A 13,955-nucleotide genomic window follows, 5' to 3' on the forward strand; every position below is an offset into this window, starting at 1 on the left:
TTTAGTTACTGTTTGTCATTGAACTGTCACCAGACAGCACTGGCGGTCCGTCCATTAGGGGCGCACGGTCCCCCCCCCCCATCCACGTGTCGGAAGCATGGATTTCAATGGGGTTTTTCTTTTCTTTGAAGCACAGGATTAGAGCCTGAGGCTCTAATTGGCTTCAAAAAAGGGTGGGTTGTAGGACGCAGAGCGCTGCGACCCGAGCCCACCCACTTGTGTGACAGTGTCGAATTAATATTCACTATAGTCTTTCTGATTCTCCTCTTGGCCAATCCGGAAGCAGTTCCTGAGACCCAATTGGCCAGAGAGTCTTAGGACTCCCGGCCAATCGGGTCTCAGTCAGGACTAGGGATGAGCTTCGAGTTCGAGTCGAACTCATGTTCTACTCGAACATTGCCTGTTTGCCTGTTCAGCGAACAGTGAACAATTTGGGCTGTTCGCAGCAAATTCGAAAAGCCGGAACACCCTATACAAGTCTATGGGAGAAATCTAAAGTGCTCATTTTAAAGGGTAATATGCAGGTAACTGTCCTAAAAAGTGTTTGGGGATCCGGGTCCTGCCCCAGGGGACATGGATCAATGCAAAAAAACGTTTTAAAAACGGCCGTTTTTTCAGGAGCAGTGATTTTAATAATGATTAAAGTGAAACAATAAAAGTGTAATATTCCTTTAAATTTCGTAGCTGGGGGGTATCTATAGTATGCCTGTGAAGGGGCGCATGTTTCTGGTGCTTAGAACTGTCCCTGCACAAAGTGTCATTTGTGCAGGAAAAAGTCTTTTAAAATCACTTGCGGCTAAATTGTCGGCTCCCCGTAATACAGAGAACACTCAATGAGTGTTCTCTGTATTAGCCGACAATTCATTCATTCATAAAAAAAAAAAAAAAAAAAAAGCGTGGGGGTTCCCCTAAATTCAATTACCAGGCCCTTCAGGTCTGACATAAGGGGAACCGCGTGTCGAATTTGAAAAAAAAATTGACGTGGGGGTCCCCCTAAATATACATACCAGACCCTTCAGGTCTGATATGGATATTAAGGGGAACCCCGCATCAAATTAAAAAAAAAAAATTGACATGGGGGTCCCCCTAAAAATCCATATCAGACCCTTTATCCGAGCATGCAACCTGGCAGGCCGCAGGAAAAGAGGGGGGGACGAGAGAGCGGCCCCCCCTCCCTCCTGAACCGTACCAGGCCACATACCCTCAACATTGGGAGGATGCTTTGGGGGTCTGTGACCCCTCAAAGCACCTTGTCCCCATGTTGATGAGGACAAGGGCCTCATCCTCACAACCCTGGCCGTTGGTTGTAAGGGTCTGCGGGCGGGGGGCTTATCAGAATCTGGAAGCCCCCTTTAATAAGGGGACCCCCAGATCCCGGCCCCCCCCCTGTTTGAAATGGTAAGGGGGTACAAAAGTACCCCTACCATTTCACAAAGAAAGTGTCAAAATGGTTAAATAAGACAAACACACTTTTGAAAAATTCCTTTATTAAAAATAAAAAAAAGATTCCAGCGGTGCTAATCCACTCTTGCTATCCAGCGACGGATCTCCGGGGTCCAGCGATGGATGATCATATCCAGCGACGGGGGATCTCTCAGTCCAGCGCTGTCCATACATCCGTCTTCTGTCTCCATTGCAGAGACACTGAGTCCAGAGATCCCAGTGCTGACGTTTCTTATATTAGGAGGGCGGGGCCACCCGTCATCTGACCCCGCCCCTCTGACGCTGGAGAGGGAAGCCAGGGGTTCCCCAGTGACGTATGGGTGACCCCGCCCCCTCTGATGTAACGGAAACCTGCGTTACATCAGAGGGGGCGGGTCACCCACACGTCACTGGGGAACCCCTGGCTTCCCTCTCCAGCGTCAGAGGGGCGGGGTCCGGTGACGGGGGCCCTGCCCTCCTAATATAAGAAACGTCAGCACTGGGCTCTCTGCAGTGTCTCCGGAGTGGAGACAGAAGAAGGATGTATGGACAGCGCTGGACTGAGAGATCCCCCGTCGCTGGATATGATCATCCATCGCTGGACCCCGGAGATCCGTCGCTGGATTAGCAAGAGTGGATTAGCACCGCTGGAATCTTTTTTTTTTTTTTTTTTTTTTTTTTTTTAATAAAGGAATTTTTCAAAAGTGTGTTTGTCTTATTTAACCATTTTGACACTTTCTTTGCGAAATGGTAGGGGTACTTTTGTACCCCCTTACCATTTCAAACAGGGGGGGGCCGGGATCTGGGGGTCCCCTTGTTAAAGGGGGCTTCCAGATTCTGATAAGCCCCCCGCCCGCAGACCCTTACAACCAACGGCCAGGGTTGTGAGGATGAGGCCCTTGTCCTCATCAACATGGGGACAAGGTGCTTTGAGGGGTCACAGACCCCCAAAGCATCCTCCCAATGTTGAGGGTATGTGTCCTGGTACGGTTCAGGAGGGAGGGGGGGCCGCTCTCTCGTCCCCCCCTCTTTTCCTGCGGCCTGCCAGGTTGCGTGCTCGGATAAAGGGTCTGATATGGATTTTTAGGGGGACCCCCACGTCAATTTTTTTTTTAAATTTGATGCGGGGTTCCCCTTAATATCCATATCAGACCTGAAGGGTCTGGTTATGGATATTTAGGGGGACCCCCACGTCAATTTTTTTTTAAAATTTGACACGGGGTTACCCTTAATATCCATGCCAGACCTGAAGGGCCTGGTAATTGAATTTAGGGGAACCCCCACGTTTTTTTTTTTTTTTTTTTTTAATCAATGAATGAATGAATTGTCGGCTAATACAGAGAACACTCATTGAGTGTTCTCTGTATTACGGGGAGCCGACAATTTAGCCGCAAGTGATTTTAAAAGACTTTTTTTCCTGCACAAATGACACTTTGTGCAGGGACAGTTCTAAGCACCAGAAACATGCGCCCCTTCACAGGAATACTATAGATACCCCCCAGCTACGAAATTTAAAGGAATATTACACTTTTATTGTTTCACTTTAATCATTATTAAAATCACTGCTCCTGAAAAAACGGCCGTTTTTAAAACTTCTTTTTGCATTGATCCATGTCCCCTGGGGCAGGACCCGGGTCCCCAAACACTTTTTAGGACAGTAACTTGCATATTACCCTTTAAAATGAGCACTTTAGATTGTGAACGTTCGAGTCCCATAGACTTTAATAGGGTTCTAAAGTTCACACGAAGTTTAGGTCTGTTCGCAGGTTCTGGTGCGAACCGAACAGGGGGGTGTTCGGCTCATCCCTAGTCAGGACCCACTTCCTGTTCAGCCTGGAGGAGAAGCGATGGCCCCGGAGCGAGGAGCTGCAACCTGGATTCATGTCTGCCGGATCTCCCGACTTCCTAAGGTAAGGAGGCCTCTGATTGCCGTCGCATTCCCGTCCGTCTTCCGCGGAGGGGGGGGGGTCATGTTGGTTTACTGCCCCGTCCAACATATTGAGCATCAGCCGCCACTGCCAGGCAGCATCATTTCTGATCATTTGAGGGGGTAATATAATTACTTACCGAAAATAAAGTCACCATCATCAGATTGGAGGTTAAATAATCTCGATAATGTGTCTTAACTGTCTGGAATATACTTCCTTTCTGAAAAACAAAGAAAAAGAAAATGAACAGATGAAAGAAGGAAAAAAAAAAGGAGAGGCTAGGAAAAGAGAGGAGAGGAAAGGAGAGGAGAGGAGAGGAAAGGAGAGGAGAGGAGAGGAGAGGAAAGGAGAGGAGAGGAGAGGAGAGGAAAGGAGAGGAGAGGAGAGGAGAGGAGAGGAAAGGAGAGGAGAGGAAAGGAGAGGAGAGGAGAGGAAAGGAGAGGAGAGGAGAGGAGAGGAAAGGAGAGGAGAGGAGAGCATGGGAAAGGAGAGGAGAGGATGAGAAAAGAGAGGAGAGGATAAGAAAGGAAAGGAGAGGAGAGGATGGGAAAAGAGAGGAGAAGATAGGAAAGGAGAGGAGAGGATGGGAAAAGAGAGGAGAGGATAGAAAAGGAGAGGAGAGGATAGGATAAGAGAGGAAAGCATAGGAAAGGAGAGGATAGGATAAGAGAGGAAAGGATAGGAAAGGAGAGAAGAGGAAAGGAGAGGATGGGAAAAGAGAGAGGAGAGGATAGGAAAGGAGAGGATGGGAAAAGAGAGGAGAGGATAGGAAAGGAGAGGGGAGAATAGGATAAGAGAGGAAAGGATAGGAAAGGAGAGGATAGGATAAGAGAGGAAAGGATAGGAAAGGAGAGGAGAGGATTGGAAAAGAGAGGAGAGGATAGGAAAGGAGAGGAGAGGATAGGAAAGGAGAGGAGAGGCTAGGAAAGGAGAAGAGAGGCTAGGAAAGGAGAAGAGAGGATAGGAAAGCAGAGGATAGGATAGGAAAGGAGAGGAGAGGCTAAGAAAGGAGAGGAGAGGTTAGGAAAGGAGCGGTTAGGAAAGGAGAAAAGAGGATAGGAAAGGAGAGAAGAGGACAGGAAAGGAGAGGAGAGGCTAGGAAAAGAAGAGAGGACAGGAAAGTAGAGGAGAGACTAGGAAAGGAGATGAGAGGATAGGAAAGGAGAGGAGAGGCTAGGAAAGGAGATGAGAGGATAGAAAAGGAGAGGAGAGGTTAAGAAAGGAGAGGATAGGAAAGGAGAGGTGAGGATATAAAAGGAAATGAGAGAATAGGAAAGGAGAGGAGAGGCTAGGAAAGGTGAGGCGAGGATAGGAAAGGAGAAAGAGTATAGAAAAGGAGAGGAGAGGCTAGGAAAGGAGAGGAGAGGATATGAAAGGAGAGGAGAGGCTAGGAAAGGAGAGGAGAGGATGGGAAAGTAGATGAGAGGCTAGGAAAGGAGAGGAGAGGATAGGAAAGGAGAGGAGGGGCTAGGAAAGGAGAGGAGAGGATAGGAAAGGAGAGGAGAGGCTAGGTAAGGAGAGGAGAGGCTACTAAGTAAGCAGAGGAAAGGCTAGGAAAGTAGAGGAGAGGAGAGGCTAGGAAAGGAGAGGAGAGGAAAGGAGAGGAGAAGAAAGGAGAGGAGAGGCTAGGAAAGGAGAGGAGAGGATAGGAAAGGAGAGGAGAGGCTACTAAGTAAGGAGAGGAAAGGCTAGGAAAGGAGAGGAGTGGCTAGGAAAGGAGAGGAGAGGAGAGGAGAGGAAAGGAGAGGAAAGGAGAGGAGAGGCTAGGAAAGTAGAGGAGAGGATAGGAAAGGAGAGGAGAGGCTATTAAAGGAGAGGCCCTACTTGCTGTCCAAATCTGCACAGACAAAAAAAAAACACGCATGGACAACCATCTGACAGCTGTTAGAAATCAAGCAATTGGCCATGTACAGTACAGTGGGGGGAAAATAATGATTTGATCCCCTGCAGATTTTGTAAGTTTGCCCACTTACAAAGAAATGAAGAGTCTGTCATTTTTATCAAATTTTAAAAGATAGACACAGAATATCATCCAAAAATCCCCCCCCCCCCCCAAAAAAAAACATGATGCAAACGTTATAAACAGAGTTTGCAGTTCAGTGAGTAAAATAAGTACTGGACCTCTTACCAGCCAACAATAACTTTGGCTCCCAAAGACTGTCTACAGTAGGTGATCATTTGATACACAGATTACTCCGGTCACTTTACAAAGGTGCTCTTAACAACTCATTATGTGCATAAAAGACACTTGTCCACAGAATCTTTTTCTTCCATTCAAACCCTCACCATCATGGCCAAGACCAAAGAGCTGTCAGAGGACATCAGGGACAAGACTGTAGACCTGCACAAGACTGGAATGGGCTACAAGACCATCAGCCAGAAGCTCGGTCAGAAGGAGACAACTGTTGGATCGATTTTTCGCAAATGGAAGAAATACAAAATAACCATCGATCGTCCTCGGTCTGCAGCTCCAAGCAAGATTTGGCCTCATGGAGTATAAGGATGGTCATGAGAAAAGTGAGGGATCAGCCCAGAACTACATGGGAGGAGCTTGCGAATCATCTCAAGGAAGTTGGGACCACAGTCACCAAACAAACCATCGGTAACACAATACACCGCCATGGATTGAAATACTGCAGCACCCGCAAGGTCCCCCTCCTCAAGAAGGTCCATGTAGAGACCCGTCTGAAGTTTGCCAATGAACATCTAAAAGATTCAGAGAAGGACTGGGAGAAAGTCTTGTGGTCAGATGAGACCAAAATTGAGCTCCTTGGCATTAACTCAATTTGCTGTGTTTGGATGAAGAAAAATGCTGACTATGACCCTAAGAACACCATCCCTACAGTGAAGCACGGAGGTGGAAACCATGATGCTTTGGGGCTGTTTCTCTGCTAAAGGTACAGACCGACTTTTCCGCGTTGAGGAGCCAATGGACGGGGGCCATGGATTGTAAAATCTTGGTTGAGAAGAACCTCCTTCCCTCAGCCAGAACACTAAAGATGGGTGGTGGATGGATCTTCCAGCATGACAATGACCCAAAACACACAGCCAAGGCAACAAAGGAGTGGCTCAAAAAGAAGCTCATTAAGGTCATGGAGTGGCCTAGCCAGTCTCCAGACCTTAATCCTATAGAGAAATGATGGAGGGAGCTGAAACTTCGAGTTGCCAAGAGACAGCCAAGAAACCTTAAGGATTTAGAGATCTGTAAAGAATAGTGGACCAAAATCCCTCCTTAGAATTGGAAACCTGGTCACCAACTACAAGAAACGTCTGACCTCTCTGCTTGCCAACAAGGGTTTCTCCACCAACTACTAAGTCATGTTTTGCTTGGGGATCAAATACTCATTTCTTTTGTGGTTTTTTTTTCTAGATTTTTGGTTGATATTCTGTCTCTATTATTTAAAATACACCTATAGACCATTAATTTCATTGTAAGTCCGTCGGATAGATTTGAAACATGTTCTATTTCTAGGTCCGTCTGACTTTTGGGGGGAAAAAAAAGTCCGCTGGAGCCCACACACACAATCGAATTGTCCGACGGATTCCGGTTCCGCCGGACCAAGTCTGCCGGAAAGTCCGATCGTGTGTACGCGGCATCATTCGTCCAAAAAATAAAATCTCATTGTGGGTACCAGGCTTAAAGTATAACTAGAGGCAAAACGTTTTTTTTGTTGGGGGGGGGGTTGGATAGAATGTAGAGCTATTAGAATGCTTGCCAGTTTTTATTGAAGTGTGTGCCCCCATTAAGGAGGCCTCACTCTCTATTTCTCCTATTTACTATTATCATTCAAAGTGAAATGAAAAGAAAATCCCAAATTTTGGGTTGTCACCAGAAAAAGGTGGAAATCTTCCAATGGAGACACTAGTTCTGGTGACCTGGGGGGGGGGGGGCAAGGAATTCCCTTAAAGTGGACCCTAAAGTGGACCTTCCGCTCATTGGAATCCCCCCCCCTCCGGCGCCACAATTGGCACCTTTCAGGGGGGAGGGGGGTGCAGGTACCTGTACAGTACAGGTATCTGCACCCACTTCCGGGATAGCTCTCTGCGGAAAGGGGTGTAGATGTACGCCCCTTTCCGAAGGTCCCCCACTGCCTGCTGGGAAACACACAGATCCCAGAGACAGCGGGGACCATCCTTATTGCGCAGCGCGACTCGCGCATGCGCAGTAGGGAACCGGGAAATGAAGCCGAAAGGCTCCACTTCCTGATTCCCATACCCAAGATGGCGGCGGCAGCACCCGAGAGACGATCGAGAGATCGGCTTCGGGTGCCGACATCGTGGGCGTGCTGGACGGGTAAGTGTCACTATTTTAAAAGTCAGCAGCTGCAGTATTTGTAGCTGCTGGCTTTTAAAAAAAAAAAAAAACGTCGGAACTCCCGGCGGACTCCCACTTTAATTTGCAGGAATTTTCACTCACTTCCTGTTTGGTTAAGGGACAGGAAGTGAAAAGAAATCTCTGCAATAGGACAAAGATGGCTTTAACTACTCCAAGAATCAGCAAAAGGGCAACAAAAACAGAAGCTTTTCACAATGCTTATCCAAATAGTTCTCAACCTTCTCCCATAATTCTGTCCATCTTGTAGTTTCTCTTCTTTTCTGAACAAACAGAAAAATAAATAACATCATGAATCATTTCAAATACGTGTCATGTAATTACCAAAAGTGCTGTTTTTTCTGAAAACTTAAAATAATATTTCTCTCCTGTAGCAATATAGATTGTACCTATTAAGGCCGGCCCAAGACATTGTGCTGTCTGGGTCCAAGAATGAAATGCTGCCCTTCCCCCCACCCCCCCCCCCCCCCACAAAAAAAATCACACCCATCCAGCAAAGAGACATTTTAATAAAGCAAAGAGACATTCCAAAATAGTAAAGAGACAGCCCAATCCAGCATAGACATCCCCATATATTCAGCACAGAGGCATTTCCATAAAGCAAAGAGGCATTTCCATAAAGCAAAGAGACATCCCCATATAGTAAGGAGACAGCCCAATCCAGCAAAAGGACATCCCCATATATTCAGCAAAGAGGTGTTTCCATAAAGCAAAGAGACATCCCCATATTGTAAAGAGACAGCCCAATCCAGCAGAGAGACATCCCCATATATTCAGCACAGAGACATTTCCATAAAGCAAAGAGACATTTCCATAAAGCAAAGAGACATCCCCATATACTAAAGAGACAGTCCAATCCAGCAAAAGGACATCCCCATATATTCAGCAAAGAGGCATTTACATAAAGCAAAGAGACATTTTCATAAAGCAAAAAGACATCCCCATATAGTAAAGAGACATTTACATAAAGCAAAGAGACATTTTCATAAAGCAAAAAGACATCCCCATATAGTAAAGAGACAGCCCAATCCAGCATAGAGACATCCCCCATATATTTAGCAAAGAGACACCCCATATAGTAAAGAGACAGCCCAATCCAGCAAAGAGACACCCCCAATATATTCATCAAAGAGGCATCTCCATATAGTAAAGAGACAGCCCAATCCAGAAAAGAGACACCCCCAATATATTCAGCAAAGAGGCATCTCCATATAGTAAAGAGACAGCCCAATCCAGCAAAGAGGCACCCCCCATATATTCAGCAAAGAGACATCCCCATATAGTAAAGAGACAGCCCAGTCCAGCAAAGAGACACCCCCCATATATTCAGCAAAGAGACATCTCCATATAGTAAAGAGACAGCCCAATCCAGCAAAGAGGCACCCCCCATATATTCAGCAAAGAGACATCCCCATATAGTAAAGAGACAGCCCAGTCCAGCAAAGAGACACCCCCAATATATTCAGCAAAGAGACATCTCCATATAGTAAAGAGACAGCCCAATCCAGCAAAGAGACATGCCCAAAAACATCAGCTCAGTTGACAGATATATGCATTGTGAAGCACCACGAAAGCTCCCTCCTTCCTCTTCACCACCATCCACCAACTAAGCTCCGATCCCGGCTCAGTGATGCAACATGCCAAGACAGCAGCAGCGGCGGGTGCTCCTGCTATTGAAGCCTGTGCTGTTCCAGGACCAGGAGAGTGCTTCACACCCTGCCCCCGTCCGCTCCCTAGCCCCACCCCGCTCCGCCCCCCATCAGTACAAGTGGGGCGTGGCTGGGGAGCGGAGCGGTGCACAATGCAAGGATGACACTGCACGCTAGAGGGAGGGAGCCTTGTGTCCTCGGGCAGTGCGCCCCTGTTCTGGCCCTCTTAAAGTGTCACCTGGGTCCCATGGACCCACCAGGACCAATGGCAGGGCCGGCCCTCGTACTTATAAACTCTACTGCCAAGCAGGGTACCCACAGAAAAAAACAAAACAAGATGTTGTCACAATATAAAATACTTACATTTCTTGCTTCCATAACTGAGTACTAGTCGTAGTCTACTATCTGAAATAGAGGGAGGTGGGTTTCTAATTAGAGTTATTTTCCAGTTTATTATTCCCATCATTATATCTCTGCTTGAACGTATTCATTTTATTTATTTATCTATCACCTTATTTTAGCGTATAGAGGTTTTCATCATACACCCCAGCTTCAGGGGGAGGTGTTTGTATTCCAAATCAAGGAAGAGCATTAGGCAGAGTACAGTGATTGAGCGTTGTCACCCCAGGGCAGGAAGTGTCCTACTGGCAGGTCACCAGGTGAAAATAAAGGAAATAGAAAACCTTAAAGTATAACTAAAGACAAAACGTAGTTTTTCTAGGGTTTTTTTGTTGCATGGAGTGGAGAGAAATTGGAGCCCCTGTCAGTTTTTTATTGCTGTCTGTGTCCCCATTAAGGACAATCACCATCTTCTATTTGTCCTGTGTACCGTTATCATTGAAAGTGAATGTAAAAGAAAATCCCACATTTTGGGTTGTCCCCAGAAAAGTAATGGAGGTGAAATCTTCCAATGGATACTAGTTCTGGTGACCAGGCGAGGGGGGGGGGGTCCCTAGAGGAATTCTCCTAATTTGCAGGGATTCCCCTTCACTTCCTGTTTTGCTATGGGACAGGAAATAAAGAGAAATCTCCACAATGGTACACAGATGGTGAAAAAAACTCTGACAGGTATCTGCACCCACTTCCAGGACAAGCTAGCTGCAGCTAGCCGCAGATGCCCCCCACCCCCGTTGTGTTCTGGGAAACACACAGTTCCCAGGAGACATCGGGGACCAGTGGAGACGCGCAGCGCGACTCGCGCATCCAAAGCAAGGAACCGGGCAGTGAAGCCGCAATGCTTCACTTCCTGATTCCCTGACAGAGAATGGCGGTGGCCATTCTGTCCCAGGGTCCAGCGATGTCGGCAGCAGGAGACGAGCAATTTAATAAAAGTCAGCAGCTGCAATATTTGTAGCTGCTGGCTTTTAATATTTTTCTTAAAGGTGCAGCTCCTCTTTAATGACCCAGCCATTTTTTGTGATACGGCACTGCATTATTTTAGCTGACAATTGAGCAGTCGTGCGATGTTGTAACCAAGTAAAAGTGATGTCCCTTTTTTCCCCACAAATAAAGCTTTCTTTTGGTGCTATTTGATCACTTCTGCGTTTTTTTATTTTTTGTACTATAAACAAAAATTTTTAAAAAAAATTTGAAAAACAAAATAATATTTTTTTATTTTCCGCTATAAAACATATCCAATAAAAAAAAACGTTAAAATGCTAATTTCTTCATCAATTTAGGCCAATTAGTATTCTTCTACATATTTTTGGTAAAAAACAAAACAAAAAAAAACAATAAGTGTATATTGATAGAGAGATATTTGGGATCAGATGGCGCAAAGAATCAGTCACTGTATAGTCTCTATTTGAGTATGAGTATTTTAAAATGTCAATAACAATAGCATTTGTAATAATATAGGAGAAGCACCGTCGGCAGCAACAGTCTTGAGAGGAGAAGCAGGGCTCTCTAAAGATTTCGAAAACACAAAAAACAGGGAGAAGGTGCGCCAGACTAAGTGCAGTATAAACGATAAAGTATTTATTAAAATAAAAAACATACGGCCAAATGGCTACTCACAAAGGTCAGAGTGATTTAGGCATGTAAATTAGATAGGGATGTATCCATGTCTCAATCCGGTCCACGGGGTTTGCAGAGCTGATGGAGTATAAAAGCAGACAGGGGGGACGACAATAGGCTTGCCTCTGTGTTCCAAAAGCTGATTTTTGAGCAGCACCTCTGTATTTCTAATAGTTTTCATCGGTTTCCAGCTTTGTTAAGCGTCCGGATGGTCGGATGGCCGGAACCGGAAGTGCGTTCCAGCGTGGAACGCAAGCTCTGGGATCCGGAAGTGACGCGTGGGCCAATCAGAAGACGCGTTTCACAACTTCAGTTGTTTCCTCAGTTCTCTGTGTATATGTGTAAGTGTATATTGATGGATGATCACTGGATGATCCGCTTATTCCGTTTCCACCAGCTTCTGGAGGTCTTGGAACTTATAAGCAGACAGTATCATTCTCTCACCAATCAATTGTTTTTCAGATACCATTTAGAATATGCAGTGCTTGTTCTATTTTTCTCTTCTGTTATGAAGAGAAACTCCATTACGAACGCTCGTTTACAAGACCGACCGCTTCCGGCTCGTCCTTGCTTCTGAGCATGTGTGTTTTGTACTTCGGACTTGTGTACACACCAGGGGTGGAGATTATGGGGCCCCCAGGCAATCAGACATTATGGGGTCACACAGTATACACAAACACACGCAGTATACAATCACACAGTATACACAGACATGTTTCTATTGGCTGAGAAGGTACTGGAGAGGTGGGCCAGCTATAATCTCGGGATTTTTAGACCAAAAGGATGTCGGTAAGGGATATTTCAGAGACAGATGTAAAAAAAACACAGATTTTTACATACTTTCCCTGGTTTTACTGAGGCTGGCAACCCTAATAGGGCCCCCTAGTGGCATGGGGCCCCACGGAAAATTTTAAAGCCTGACATCCAACATTTGTCCACGGAAACCGTCAACAATTGTCCGATGGAGCGTACATGCGGTCGGATTTTCCACCAACGGCCTGTCATCACATCAATTCCCATCAAGTCCGATCGTGCGTACGAGGCTTAACGGTCAGATTTTAGTCCAACAGTCTGTCATCACACAATTCCCGAAGGAAAATCCGATCGTACGTACGAGGCTTTAAAATTGTTAATGTGGTGTGTCTTGTGACTTGCCATGGGAATATTAAGATAAAAAACAAATGAATTAACCTAAATTATTTAAAAAAAATTTTTTTGCTTACCTCCTCGCGCAGGCTTCCTCTCCCTGCAAGTGTCTGTGTGTATAATAAAGAACTTTTAGTTTCCATTCTCAGAAAGAATTCGATTATAAAACTTTTAATGACACCGCCTTAAAAAAATGTACGTGATTTTCTGGTTTAGGTGTGTTGTGACCTTTATTGGGCAAACTGATAGAGAGACAATGGGCGAGAGCTCTTAAACGTAAGCATTTGTAAAGGATACATATACACACTTATTTCATTCTAAAATCATTAATTAATATGAAAATGTATTCATATTTCACGTTAATAAATTATTTCTAGACAGCGGCGTACGCAGCACATCTGGCAGCCATGGCGGGTAATTTTTATTTTTTTTACACCCTCCCTACCAAAAATATGGTGGGAAGAAAGGAAGTAGTATGCAAATCATGCATGTGGTCAAATTGCATTCACTTTAGATTCACATGTATGCGGCTGCGCTTTATGCGTTTTTCCAGTGCATTTTGCTCTTTTTAAACCTTTTTTTTTATGTGTTTTTGCATCTATTTGTCATGCATTTTGTGTTTTAGGCTGGGTTCACACCATAGCGATGCGGGAACGCCGCGAATCCGTGGCGTTTTCCCGCATCGCATGCCTCCCGCCGGCAGTTCACACTGCCCTATGCGGACTGCTGGGAGTGTCAATGAAATCTTAATGACACCCCCAGACCAGTCCGCATATCGCAGTGCGATCTGCAAACTCGGACAGGAATCGGATCGCATGGTGTGAACACCCATGCGATCCGATTCTGCTGCGGACCAAAAAAAGGGTCCTGTGCGAGTTTGCGGCGGGTGCGATGCGAATTCAGCCATACTATCTGTATGGCTGAACTCGCATCGCACAGACAGATCGGATGTGATTTGCACTGCAGTGCGGTGCGAATCACATCCGGGTCTCCCACCCGCAGCGGTGTGAACCCAGCCTTACGCTGCATTCACACCTGAGCGTAGCGTGTTCGAACGTTTTTACCGGCGTTTTGTCGTGCGACAACGAACGTTTTGTCACACTACAACGCGCGACAACGAGCGTTTTGTCACACTACAACGCGCGACAACGAGCGTTTTTTAACTTCGGCGTTTTTTTTTCAGCCAATAGGAATAATATTTTTCATCTGCTTCCTGAGTACTGTACTTAATGTACTTCCGGTTCAACATTGTGCTCATGTACTTCCTGTTCAGCATTGTTCTCTCTGCGCCATATCTACTATAAGATGAGTGACGATGAGATGGCATGTTTTGTGGCAGCATCCGCTGTTGCCACATTTTTTCTGCGTGAACAAGAGAGGAAGAAGAGGGCACGCAGATATTGGATACACCCCGTAATTGCCGATCGGGAAGAGAGAGGGCAATTTTGGGTCTAGTACAGT

The 13,955-nt window shown here is 45.8% G+C and overlaps 1 protein-coding gene across 2 annotated transcripts in view; it reads right to left on the reverse strand.

The window, feature by feature from the left end:
- The window catches only part of LOC143933098 (uncharacterized), a 16,173-nt gene extending 3,498 nt beyond the window's left edge, over positions 1-12,675 (reverse strand). Inside the window, exons 1-4 of one of the 2 annotated variants that reach the window (XM_077456038.1) lie at positions 12,572-12,675; positions 9,696-9,737; positions 7,905-7,946; positions 3,490-3,570 (exon numbers count right to left, since the gene is read on the reverse strand). In XM_077456038.1, the coding sequence (XP_077312164.1) occupies positions 3,490-3,570; positions 7,905-7,946; positions 9,696-9,710 (138 nt within the window). In that variant the 5' untranslated portion in view covers positions 9,711-9,737; positions 12,572-12,675. Of the gene's footprint in view, positions 1-3,489; positions 3,571-7,904; positions 7,947-9,695; positions 9,738-11,348; positions 11,887-12,571 lie in introns of those variants that run through there. The other variant, XM_077456039.1, reaches the window with a different exon arrangement.
- Positions 12,676-13,955: the final 1,280 nt, after the last annotated feature.

This window comes from Lithobates pipiens, unplaced genomic scaffold (assembly GCF_037356315.1).
Source record: "Lithobates pipiens isolate NorthernLeopardFrog02 unplaced genomic scaffold, aLitPip1_a1.2 Scaffold_27, whole genome shotgun sequence".
NCBI lineage: Eukaryota > Metazoa > Chordata > Amphibia > Anura > Ranidae > Lithobates > Lithobates pipiens.